This window comes from Myotis nattereri, assembly GCF_964212035.1.
Source record: "Myotis nattereri genome assembly, chromosome: 5".
In the NCBI taxonomy this organism is placed as follows: Eukaryota; Metazoa; Chordata; class Mammalia; order Chiroptera; family Vespertilionidae; genus Myotis; species Myotis nattereri.
In genome coordinates, this window is record NC_138080.1 from 4,957,840 (window position 1) to 4,970,660 (window position 12,821).

Below are 12,821 nucleotides of genomic sequence, written 5' to 3' on the forward strand. Positions count from 1 at the left end.
CATTTAGAAAGCTTTTCCCTATACCCAAGTTATAGAGGTTTTGATCCATGTTTTCTTCTAGCACTTTATTTTTAATGTTACTTTTAATTGATTTTTAAAATATATTTGTATTGATTTCAGAGAGGAAGGGAGAGGGAGAAAGAGAAATATCAATGACGAGAGAGAATTGGCTGCCTCCTGCATGCCCCCTACTGGGGATCAAGTCCATAACCCGGGCATGAGCCCTGACTGGGAATCGAATTGTGACTTCCGGTTCATGGATTGATGCTCGTCAACCAGAGCCACACCAGCTGGGCTATAGTTGTGTGTGTGTGTGTGTGTGTATTTTTTTTTTTTTAAATCTCTGAGCTACTTGGAAGTTATTCTTGTGTACAGATCTAATTTTATTTTTTCCAAAAAGCTATATAGTTGTTATTAGTAATAAGACCATATTTTGCCCCAGGATTTCTAAACATTAGATTTCTATGTGTAGTTGGGTCTATTTCTGGAGTTTAAATTCTATTCCATTGAGGGGAGAAACCAAGATGGCAGCATAGGTAAACACCTGAACTTGCTGCCGCGCACAACCACATTAAAACTACAACTAAAAGACAAAACGAATATCATCCAGAACCAGGGGAAGGCTGGCTGAGTGGAAATTCTATAACTAGAAGGAAAGAGAAAAGCGCATTGAGTCCTTCCTGTAGGAGGTGCAGAGGTGTGGAAGTGTGGAGGTACGGAGGCGCTTGCGAAAGGGGCTGGCAGCTGGGTACGCTGTTGTCTTTTTCAATTGGGAGGGAGATACAAGCTCCCGACTGCTCTGAACTCCAGTTCTGGGTGAGAATCTGGGGACCCAGACTCATACCAAGAGAAACTGGACTGTCTAGCATTGGGCCAGAACTTGAGGGCGTCTATCTCGCAGAGGTGCTTGCAGCAATCATTGTTCCTGCACAGGGCCGCGGGACACAGAAACCCAGGGACCTATCCGGGGGAGGGCTGACTGGCAACCATTGCTGTTTGCTCCTCCCTGGTGATTCCCTGAGACCCCGCCCCACCCAATTTACAACCCCACCCAAGCTGTGTGTAGAGGCTTTTGCGTACGAATGGCCTGGCCTTTCTCCCCCTAAAAACCTGTCAAACTGTAGCTGGGTCAGAGAACCCCAGAGCTTTCAAAAGAAGGCCTAAGGCTAGTCAGCAGCCTGCATTGCTTCACAGCTGGGCCTCATCTGGGCACCTTCAAACCCCAAACAAAGAAGAGGAATCTGCAGATCTCTCTGTAGCTCCTGCTGGGTGGCTTCAGGCAGTGGCTGACTTTGCACCTCCTTGGAGATCCAAGAGCCAGTGTACCCAGTGGTCAGAGTGAGACCATCCAGATTAAAACTCTTCACATCCATGAGAAACACTAAGGGGGCAGACTCAGTGAGTGCCAAAGTCCCACTGAAGCAAGTCCTGCCCCATAAGGGTGTCTCCAGCACAGAAGTTCTCCCATTGTAGACACAACTGGTCCTCACAGCCAATTGGCCTGGAGGTCAATTCTCCCCAGTGATACCAAAGCAATCAAGGCTTAACTACAACAAGACTGTGCACACAGCCCACAAAGGGGTGCACCAAGAGTGTCCACCTCAGGTAATTAGGGAGGCTGAGCCACTGGGCCCTATGGGACGCCTAGCACACAAAGCCACTCTATCAACACAGGGAACCAGCCAAAATGCAGAGACAGAGAAAAAGGTCACAAATGAAAGAAATGGAGGAAAGCAAACTATTGAATATAGAGTTCAAAACCATGGTTATAGACTACTCAAGAATCTTCTGGAAATCTCCAAGAAATATAGTGATACCCTCAAGGATATGAAAAAGGATCAATTAGAAATTAAGCATACACTGACTGAAATAAAGAATAAAATAGAGCCAAAACCGGTTTGGCTCAGTGGATAGAGCGTCGGCTTGCGGACTGAAGGGTCCCAGGTTCGGTTCCGGTCAGGGGCATGTACCTGGGTTGCGGGCACCTCCCCAGTGGGAGATGTGCAGGAGGCAGCTGATCGATGTTTCTCTCTCATCGATGTTTCTGACTCTCTATCTCTCTCCCTTCCCCTCTGTAAAAAATCAATAAAATATATTTAAAAAAAAAAAAAAAAAAAAAAAAAAGAATAAAATAGAGAGATCCAACAGCAGACTAGAGCTGTGGTCGGCAAACTGCGGCTCGTGAGCCACATGCAGCTCTTTGGCCCCTTGAGTGTGGCTCTTCCTAAGCCTTAGGAGTACCCTAATTAAGTTAATAACAATATACCTACCTATATGGTTTAAGTTTAAACAATTTGGCGCTCAAAAGAAATTTTAATCGTTACTGTCGATATTTGGCTCTGTTGACTAATGAATTTGCCGACCACTGGACTAGAGGATCCCAAGAATCAAGTCAAAGATTTGAAATACGAAGAAGCAAAAAACACCCAACCGGAAAAGCAAAAGGAAAAAAGAATCCAAAAATATGAAGATAGTGTAAGGAGCCTCTGGGACAACTTCAAGTGTACCAACATCCAAATTATGGGGGTGCCAGAAGAACAGAGAGAGCAAGATATTGAAAACCTATTTGAAGAAATAATGACAGAAAACTTCCCCTACCTGGTGAAAGACATAGACTTACAAGTCCAGGAAGCACAGAGAACCCCAAACAAAAGGAATCCAAAGAGGACCACACCAAGAGACATCATAATTAAAATGCCAAGAGCAAAAGACAGAGAATATTAGCAGCAAGAGAAAAACAGTTAGTTACCTACAAGGGAGTACCCATACGACTGTCAGCTGATTTCTCAACAGAAACTATGGAAGCCAGAAGGGAGTGGCAAGAAATATTCAAAGTGACAAATAGCAAGAACCTACAACCAAGATTACTCTACCCAGAAAAGCTATCTGTTAGAATTGAAGGTCAGATAAAGAGCTTCACACACAAGAAAAAACTAAAGGAGTTCATCAGCACCAAACCAGGATTATATGAAATGCTGAAAGGTATTCTTTAAGAAGAGGAAGAAGAAGAAAAGGTAAAGATAAAAATTATGAACAACAAAGTGACAGCAAATACATATCTATCAACAAGTGAATCTAAAAATCAAATGAATAAAAAATCTGATGAACAGAATAAAGTGGTGAATAGAATATAATCAGGGGCATAGAAAGGGAGTGGACTGACAATTCTCTGGAGGAAGGGGGTGTGGGAAGAGACTGGACAAAAATCATACACCAATGGACGAGGACAGTGGGGAGGGTAAGGGCAGGAGATGGGGTGGGAACCGGGTGGAGGGGAGCTATGGGGGGAAAAAGAGGAACAACTATAATAATCTGAACAATAAAGATTTATTAAAAATAAAAATAAAAAAATTCTATTCCCTTGAATGATGTTTATTACATAACAGAGCTACATAGTTCCTTTGTTTTGTTATTATTAATCCTCACCAGAGGATATTTTTTACATTGATATTTAGAGAGAGTTTAAGGGAAGGGGGAGGAGGGGAGAGAGAGAGAGAGAAACATTGATGTGAGAGAGACACATCAATTGGTTGCGTCCCACATGCGCCACGACCGGGGTCCAGGGATCGAACCTGCAACCCAGGTACGTGCCCTTGACTAGACATTGAACCCACCACCCTTCAGTGCGCAGGCCAGCGTTCTAACCACTGAACATACAGGCCAAAGCAGTGCTAAATCGCTTAAGTGATAGAGGCTTTGTAATGTATAGTATTTTACTATCTGTTTACAGTGAGTCCCTCTCCTACTTGCTTGCATTATTTTTCTAGATATTGTTGCAGATTAATTTTTTCATGTGAACTTTACTAGGAGTATCGGTTAATAATGCGGATTTTGTAATCAAAGAAAACGATAATTTCAAGAGAAACATCAAAAGTGCTTTATTCAAAGTAATGTCCATCGCTAGCTACACATTTCCCCCATCTTTCAGGTAATTTGTGGGTACCGTCTCAATAGAACTTCTCTTGTTTTGAGGAAAACCATTCAGAGACCCAATTCCACTTTGTGTGTTTTGAAGTGCTGCTCAGAAAGTGTGTGTGCCATTGATCGAAACAAGTGGTCATCTGAAGGAGCAAGGTCTGGTGAATACGGCGGGTGGGTTCATACTTCCCAGGCAAGATCTTTTAATGTGTCTTTAACTGGTTTTGAAGTGTGTGATGGTGCGTCATCATGAAGCAAAATTACTTTGCCATGTCTTCTGGCCCATTCTGGTCATTTTATGATCAAAGTGTGGTTCAAATAGATTATTTGTTGCCGGTAGCGATCAGTATTAACGGTTTCACCTGGTTTTAGAATCTCATAATACGCCACACCTTCCTGATCCCACCAAACACAGAGCATTGTCTTCTTTCTGAAGCGATTTGGCCTTGCAGTCGATGTTGATGGTTGACCTGGATCAACCCATGACTTTGTGCATTTGGGATTCTCAAAATAAATCCACTTTTCATCGCCAGTCACAATTCGATGCAAAAAAGTCTTTTTTTGTGCCATTGAAGCAACATTTTACTGATGACTTTTCAGTTTTCCATTTGTCTTTCCTTCAGTTGATATGGCACCCATTTTCCTTCCTTTACAATCTTTCCCAGTGCTTGTAAACGATCAGAAATTGTTTGCTGAGCAACGTTTAATCTTTCTGCAAGTTGTTTTTGAGTTTGACACGCACCTTCATCCAATAACGCTTGTAATTGTTGGTCTTCAAACTTTTTGGTTGACCTGGACGTTCCTTGTCTTCCACGTCGAAGTCATCACTTTTAAAGCGTTTAAACCAGCGTTCACAAGTATCCTGAGATGGAGCATGTTCACCATAAGCTTCCTGAAGTATATGATAACTTTTTCTTCAAAATAAAGTAATGAATTAAAACTTCCCGCAAATGCTCGTTTTTTGGCATGAAATTCGACATTTTTAAGCGTAAAAATATCTATGATGTTAACACCTTCAGGAAATTTGACATATGAAGTTTTGAAGCTTGCTGTCAATGCACCAAATAGCATACACATCAAATCGCATATATTTCAGCATAGTATGTGTAACTCCATCTATTGAAAAAAATCCGCATTATTAACCAGTACAACTAGTAGTGTCTGTCTAGCTCCATAGAAAGGTATCCTTATTGAGAATTTTTATTATGCTGAGATGTCCTATTCAAGAACAAGGGATTTTTAAGTCTTTTGTGTCTTTTAGGAGATACAGTTTTTTCATATAAGTTTTGAATATTCCTTGTTAAGTTTATTCCTAAATAGCTTATTGTCTTCATGGCTATTGAAATAGGGTTTTCTCATGTATTGTTTCTTTAATGAGTTACTTGTGGGTATGGAGGCTATTGGTTTTTGCGTGTTAATTTTTATATCATGAAACCTTGGTCATGTCTTTGATTGGGTTGGTTTTATCATTGATTCTCGTAGAATTTTCCAGGCATATTCTCACAGAATCAGCAAATAAGGGTAGTTTGCCTCTTTCCCACGTCTTCACTGTTAATTCTGTTCTGTGTTCCAGTTGCACTGGCTGATCCCTCCAATAGAATGTTAAATAGCCATGTAGATCGCATGTGCTTGGCATTGCTGGTGGGAATGCCTCCAGTCTTCCTTACTGAACAAGGTGCTGGCTTTAGTCCTGAAGTGTGATATTTGACTTTGATTAATTCAGTAATTTTGGGCATTTTGATTTATAATGGGAGGCAGCTGGTCCCATCCATCCTCCCCCTGAGCTCTGGCTAGAACAGCCGTGGGCAAACTATGGCCCGCAGGCCGGATCCGGCCCGTTTGAAATGAATAAAACTATTGAAAAAAAAGACCGTACCCTTTTATGTAATGGTGTTTACTTTGAATTTATATTAGTTCACACAAACACTCCATCCATGCTTTTGTTCCGGCCCTCTGGTCCAGTTTAAGAACCCATTGTGGCCCTCGAGTCAAAAAGTTTGCCCACCCCTGGGCTAGAAAATGGGAAATGAAATCTGTCAGGTAGGGAAGGGAGAGGTGGGGTTCCTTTGCTTCTTTACTTCCACCAACATCACTTTACCCTTCAAACATATACAGGTATTGCTTTTCTGAGGACTCACAAACTCATGTAAAATATATATATATATACTAGAGGCCTGGTGCACAAAAATTTGTGCACTCGGGGGGAAGGAGGGGTCCCTCAGCCTGGCCTGTGCCCTCTCGCAGTCTGGGACCCCTCGGGAGATAACGACCTGCTGGCTTAGGCCTGCTCCTGGGTGGCAGAGGGCAGGCCCAATCCCTAGGTGCAGCCCCTGGTTGGGCTCAGAGCAGGATCGATTGGGGAGTTGGGGCGCCACCCCCTGACATGCACAGAGCAGGGCAGATTGGGAAGTTGCGATGCCATCCTCAGTCATGCTCAGGCCTCAGTCAGGCCGATTGGGGGGTTGGGGTACCGCCCCCTGTCACACTCAAGGCAGAGTCGATGGGGAGGTTGTGGCGCCACACCCTGTCACGCACAGAGCAGGGTCAATCAGGGGGTTGGGGCTCCGTACCCTGTCACGCACAGAGCAGGGCTGATCAGGGGGTTGGGGAGCTCCCCCCTGTCATGCACAGAGCAGGGCCCATCAGGGGGTTGAGGAGCTTCCCCCCCCCCTCCCCCGTCACTCACAGAGTAGGGCCGATAGGGGAGTTGGCACACTGCCCCCTGTCACGCACAGAGCAGGGCCAATCAGGGGGTTGGGGCTCCGTACCCTGTCACGCACAGAGCAGGACTGATCAGGGGGTTGAGGAGCTCCCCCCCTCCCCGTCACTCACAGAGTAGGGCCGATAGGGGAGTTGGCACACTGCCCCCTGTCACACACAGAGCAGGGTGGATCAGGGGGTTGGGGCACCGCCACTGTCACACTCAGGGCAGGGCTGATGGGGAGGTTATGGCGCTACCCCATCACACACAGAGCAGGGCCCGTGGGGGGGGGGTGGTTGGGGCGCCGCTCTCTATCACCCACAGAGCAGGGCCAATCAGGGGTTTGGGGCGCCTTCCCCTGTCACGAACAGAGCAGGGCAGATAGGGAGGTTGTGGCCCCACCCCGTCACACACAGAGCCGCAGGGCTATCAGGGGGTTTGGGCGCTGCCCCCTGTCACGCTGATCCCGGTGCCGGGAGGCCTCTCAGCTCCGCTGATCCCGGTGCTGGGAGGCATATTACCCTTTTACTATATAGAATAGAGGCCTGGTGCATGGGTGGGGGCTGGCTGGTTTGCCCTGAAGTGTGTTCTGGATCGGGGGGGGGGTCCCCACTGGGGTGCCTGGCCAACCTGGATGAGGGGATGATGGCTGTTTGCAGCTGGTCACACACCCTTCAGGGTGGGGGTCCCCACTGGGGTGCCTGGCCGGTCTGGGTGAGGGGCTGAGGGCTGTTTTCAGGCTTGAACTGAAGCTCCCAACTGCTCCTTTTTTTCTTTTTTCTTTTTATTCTGGGCCAGCTTTAGCTCTGAGGCTCCAGCTCTTAGGCCTCCGCTCCTGAAAGCAGGTATCTGGTTTGTTTCGGTTCTCGAAACTCTGTATCAACTCCAGCTCTGAGATCCCAGCCTGCTGAAAGCAGGTTTCTGGAGTTTTGTTTAGTGTCTGTATTTGTTACAGTGTTTGAAACTGCAGGCTCAGAGGCCTGCAGCAGCAGGAGGGGAACGTTGGTTTCCTCCGTCACTGAAGCAAGCAAGCCTCATGTTAGTTTCAAGCTGCCTGGCTGCCGGCTGCCATCTTGGCTGACAGTTAATTTGCATATCTCCCTGATTAGCCAATGGGAAGGGTAGGGGTCGTATGCCAATTACCATGTTTCTCTTTTATTAGTGTAGATATATAATAAAAGTGTAATATGCTAATTAGACCGGACGTCCTTCCGGACAAAGCCCGGGCTGCGAGGGAAGCCCGAGTCCTGGGTGCCTCCTGGAAGCCGGAGGGAAGCATGGGTCCCGGGTGCCAGAGGGAAGTTGGTACTGGCAGCGGGGGAAGGCCTACTCTTGCACAATTTTCATGCATTGGGCCTTTAGTGTGTGTGTGTGTGTGTGTTTGATTGATTGATTTCAGAGAGGAAGGGAGAGGGAGAGGGAGATAGAAACACCAGTGATGGGAGAGAATCACTGACTGGCTGCCTCCTGCATCCTGAGCATGTGTCCTGACCAGGAATTGAGCCATGTCCTCCTGGTTTATAGGTCGACGCTCAACCACTGAGCCACCATGACTGGGCCAAACTCATCTTCGAATGGGGAAGCATGTTGTCCCAGCCCTATTCTCTTATTCAGATGACCACCCAGATTAGGGGATGGGCAGTTCTTTTCTAAGAGAATGCCTGCCTCCTGTACTGTTCACCTTTTCCTGGAATACCCCTCACCCCACCCCATGCTGCCACATGCCTTTGTGATGATGGCTGCTGTTCTCTCTTCTCTCCCTAGGTGCATGGCTGCTTCCTAATCCCAAAGCCCAGAGGACACATCCCTAGAACTGTGCGGGTGAGGCCGGCCAGCAGGGCAGCTTGAGCGCCCCTCTCGTGGCTCCCCGCGGGGGCCAGGATGCTGAAGAAGCAGTCTGCAGGTCTTGTGCTGTGGGGCGCCATCCTCTTTGTGGCCTGGAACGCCCTGCTGCTGCTCTTCTTCTGGACGCGCCCTGTGCCCAGCAGGCTGCCCTCAGACAGCGCTCTGGATGACGACCCCACCAGGCTCACCCGCGAGGTGATCCGCCTGGCCGAGGACACCGAGGTGGAGCTGGAGCGGCAGCGGGGGCTGCTGCAGCAGATCTGGGAGTACTCTGTGCGGCGGGGCCAGCGGTGGAGGGTGCCCACTGCCGTCCCACCTGTGCCGCCACGAGGGCCTGTGACCTTGCCGCCAGCTGTGATCCCCGTCCTGGTCATCGCCTGTGACCGCAGCACTGTCCGGCGCTGTCTGGACAAGCTGCTGCACTATCGGCCCTCAGCCGAGCGCTTCCCCATCATTGTCAGCCAGGACTGTGGGCACGAGGAGACAGCTCAGGTGATAGCCTCCTATGGCAGCGCCATTACACACATCCGACAGCCTGACCTGAGTACTATTGCGGTGCCACCCGACCACCGCAAGTTCCAGGGCTACTATAAGATCGCGCGCCACTACCGCTGGGCACTGGGCCAGATCTTCCACAAGTTCAAGTTCCCCGCGGTGGTCGTGGTGGAGGATGACCTGGAGGTGGCCCCGGACTTCTTCGAGTACTTCCAGGCCACATACCCGCTGCTGAGGGCCGACCCCTCCCTCTGGTGTGTGTCTGCCTGGAACGACAACGGCAAGGAGCAGATGGTGGACTCGAGCAAGCCGGAGCTGCTCTACCGCACCGACTTCTTCCCCGGCCTGGGCTGGCTGCTGTTGGCCGAGCTGTGGGCCGAGCTGGAGCCCAAGTGGCCCAAGGCTTTCTGGGATGACTGGATGCGGCGGCCTGAGCAGCGGCAGGGCCGGGCCTGCCTGCGGCCGGAGATCTCCAGAACCATGACCTTCGGCCGCAAGGGTGTGAGCCACGGGCAGTTTTTTGACCAGCATCTCAAGTTCATCAAGCTGAACCAGCACTTTGTGCCCTTCACCCAGCTGAATCTGTCGTACCTGCGGCAGGAGGCCTATGACAGGGATTTCCTTGCCCGCGTCTATGGCGCCCCTCTGTTGCAGGTGGAGAAAGTGAGGACCAGTGAGCGGAATGAACTGGGGGAGGTGCGGGTGCAGTACACCAGCAGGGACAGCTTCAAAGCCTTCGCCAAGGCCCTAGGAGTCATGGATGACCTCAAGTCGGGGGTCCCCAGGGCCGGCTACAGGGGCATCGTCAGCTTTCTCTTCAGGGGCCGCCGTGTCCACCTGGCGCCCCCGCAAACCTGGGAGGGCTACGATCCCAGCTGGAATTAGTGCTGCCTGTCTCCCGGCCCCTTCCCTGCCACGGCACATGCTGAGACAGACTGCAGTCCTGGCTGCACCCTCCTCTGTGTGTCTCTCTTGGGCCCATTTATCTTTTTATTTTATTTTTGAGTGGCGTTCGAGTGCACAGATGAGAAGGTGAAGATGACTCGCCCATTGAGAGGTTCAAATCAGGGGAAACTTTCTGGGGTACGTTGGGGGATGTTGAGCAAGAATTCACTGTGTGGTAGGCAGAGACGGCTTGTTGGGGCCACATGCTTTCATGTGCCAATTTTCCTCCTAGGGCATCTGCAGAGAGGCTGGCAACTTGAGTTCTCTTGCCCAGGCCGCTTTTCCCTGTCCTGGCTCTCACAGCCAGGTATGGGCCCTTCTCTTGGGCCTGACCCCACCCCCATTTGGAGCGGGAGCTGGGTCCGGTGAGAAGAGAACAGACAGATTTGTGGCCAGAACGAGACCAAGCAAAGGGGTTTTGTCATCTAGGCCTGGGCAGAGTTTGTTAGGTTGTCAGGGTTTATGCCTCCCGCCTATTTCCCCCCTCTTTTCCTCTCTCCTTATCACAGCTCTTCTTTCCCTGCAGCCTAGCAGTTATGATTCCAAGATGGAAAATTGAAGGGGAAAAGTAAGACCTTCACCAGAGCCCTGGCCAGTTTGGCTCCTCCCTGGCAGTGGGGGAAAGGGGATGGGGGGAAGCTTGGTGTGCGGGGCACCCTCTCTCATCCTGCCTCGAAGAAACAGAAGCTGCCCCTCAGCCCATCCTGTCTGCAAGCGGGTCCTTTCCTGTCATTCCAGGAGGGTTCTGAGCCGGCTTGCTGGGAGGGAGGTTAGCTCCTCCCTGAGACCTTGGCTTTTAGAGGTCCCCTCAGTGTGAGGCAAAGCAGCCAGGACAGGATGACCCACACAACCCTCCTTCCTGTGCCCACCCCACCCCTCAACACCCTGTATCTGTTCAGGTTAGGATGCAGATGGGGGCTTGGAGAGCAACGTCTGTGCTTTTGTTTCTTGCGCGACCTCAGTTCATGGAAGAAAGTTGAAGCTTCAGAATTATTTTCAAAAATAAAAGGCTGAATTGTCTGAAAAACGTGTGTATGTGTCCTGGAAAAGGAGATGAGGGTGGAGGAGGAAAGGAAGAGGGGGAATGAAGATTACAGGAAGGCTGAGCCGGCAAGAGGAAGTGCATCGGCAAGAGGAAGTGAGTGCATCGTTTGGAGGAAGGGAAAGCAGATGACGAGGAGGAGGGGCAGAGCACAGGAAGGCTGCAGGGTCTGGGGTAAACAGAGTCCAGGCTTGAGTATGGACAGGACCCAAGACCATAATCATCTCTAGAGGGGGCTGTGGGGCTGCGGTGGGCTTGGGCTTCCTGTGAGCCCTGGGCGGGAGGAGAGCTCAAGTGGGTGCTGTGTGCAGGGTGCCCTCTGCTGGCTCAGGCAGCATTTCTGGGCCTCGGGAACTGCCCTGACCTCCAGGATGCAGAGCTGATACTCCGTCAGCTTAAGAAACATTCCAGCCTGTAGGGAGTTTTTGTGAGTTTATTTGAGCCAAACTGACAATTGCCAGGAAGCAAAATCTCAGTGGATGGAGATAATGCTCCAGAGAATGGCAGTCTTGCATGTTATTTTCTACATTACAATCAAAAGAGAAGACCTAAGTGGGTGGGTTACATGAAATCCTTGGTGACAGAGTGGGGGAGGTGGGAGAAAGCAAAGCGGGAAACCTGTGGGATTGCATAAAAAGTAAATGATAGACACATGCTGCTTTTACATAGGTGGGTGCAGGGCAGTTACAGTCAACCATTAACTATAACAACGAGAGGATGTGTAGCGTCTGCCCTGAGCGGTCAGGAAAAAGGCAGGCTACCCTGACATTCCAAAGATACAGGCTCAAGGTGAAAGTTGGCCTTTGTCAGGGAATGTTCTAGCCTAGGACATGACCACCCACCATAAACTGCTTTTAGTTAAAAGGTTTAATTTCAGCCCTGGCCAGTTTGGCTCAGTAGTTAGAACGTTGGCCTGCGGACCACGGTTGAAGGGTTCGATTCCCAGTCAAGAGCACATACCTCAGTTGCATGTTTGATAGCCAGCCCTGGTTGGGGCACGAGCAGGAGGCAACCAATCAATGTGTCTGTCTCACAGATGTTTTTCTTTCTCCCTCTCCTTTTTTCCCTTCCAATTTCTCTAAAAAATCAATGGAAAAAATATCCTCAGGTGAGGATTTTTAAAAACGTTTTAGTTTCAGACCATCCTATGTGGTTACTTTGAGTCTCTGTGTTTTTAAGGCTGCCATGCAGGCCTCCTCAGAGCCTGTCGGGTTTAGTTTGTGGCCCCTTTTCATGCACTCCTGATAAGCTGTGTTAGTGACCAGGGCCCCCGTGTGAATGCCTTTTACACTGCCACTCAGAATGCACATACTGGCTAACGTTTTCTGGAACTTTCACCCATATCGTGTAATGCATTCCGAGAGTGTCTATTTGCCAGTTTGTTTAAATGCTGCCGTGACCTACCCACTTGATTTCATTAATGGATTTGAAAACTGCAGGCTTTGTTGACAGACACCATTCTGGAGCTTCACACCAGATGGGCCAGCGGTCAGTGGGCAATCACTTGGTCACTACCGGAGCAGCTGCGGCCCCTCTTCCGGGCTCAGGAATTCCCAGTGTGCTTGAAACCGGACCAGGAATGGGTCTGGGCTGCTTGTCACTACTTGAGCCAATTAAGCAGAATATGAGCATTTTTATTTTCCAATATTGTGGGCAGCATGGGAGAGCAGCAGGTCATCCACAAAAATCATCTCTGCTGTCTCCCCCCCTTTCCCTCTTAAGCTAGCTCATATAGTGGGTAGAAAGACAAAAATTACATGGGGAAGTAAGCAAAAGGAATAAGAATGGGTATAATGGTTACATACCACAGGCAATGTGGGCTGAGGGTTGCAAAGGGCGGGCACCTCCAAGACTCCATTGCTTTGGCAACAAGGT

General features: G+C 49.3%; 1 protein-coding gene across 6 annotated transcripts in view; it reads left to right on the plus strand.

Moving 5' to 3' along the window:
* MGAT1 (alpha-1,3-mannosyl-glycoprotein 2-beta-N-acetylglucosaminyltransferase) overlaps positions 1–10,931 on the plus strand; it is a 30,378-nt gene extending 19,447 nt beyond the window's left edge. For all 6 annotated transcript variants that reach the window (XM_081091919.1, XM_081091922.1, XM_081091920.1 and 3 more), the window contains one exon: positions 8,384–10,931. In XM_081091919.1, the coding sequence (XP_080948045.1) occupies positions 8,501–9,844 (1,344 nt within the window). In that variant the 5' untranslated portion in view covers positions 8,384–8,500 and the 3' untranslated portion in view covers positions 9,845–10,931. The remainder of the gene's footprint in view (positions 1–8,383) is intronic.
* The last annotated feature ends 1,890 nt before the right edge of the window (positions 10,932–12,821 follow it).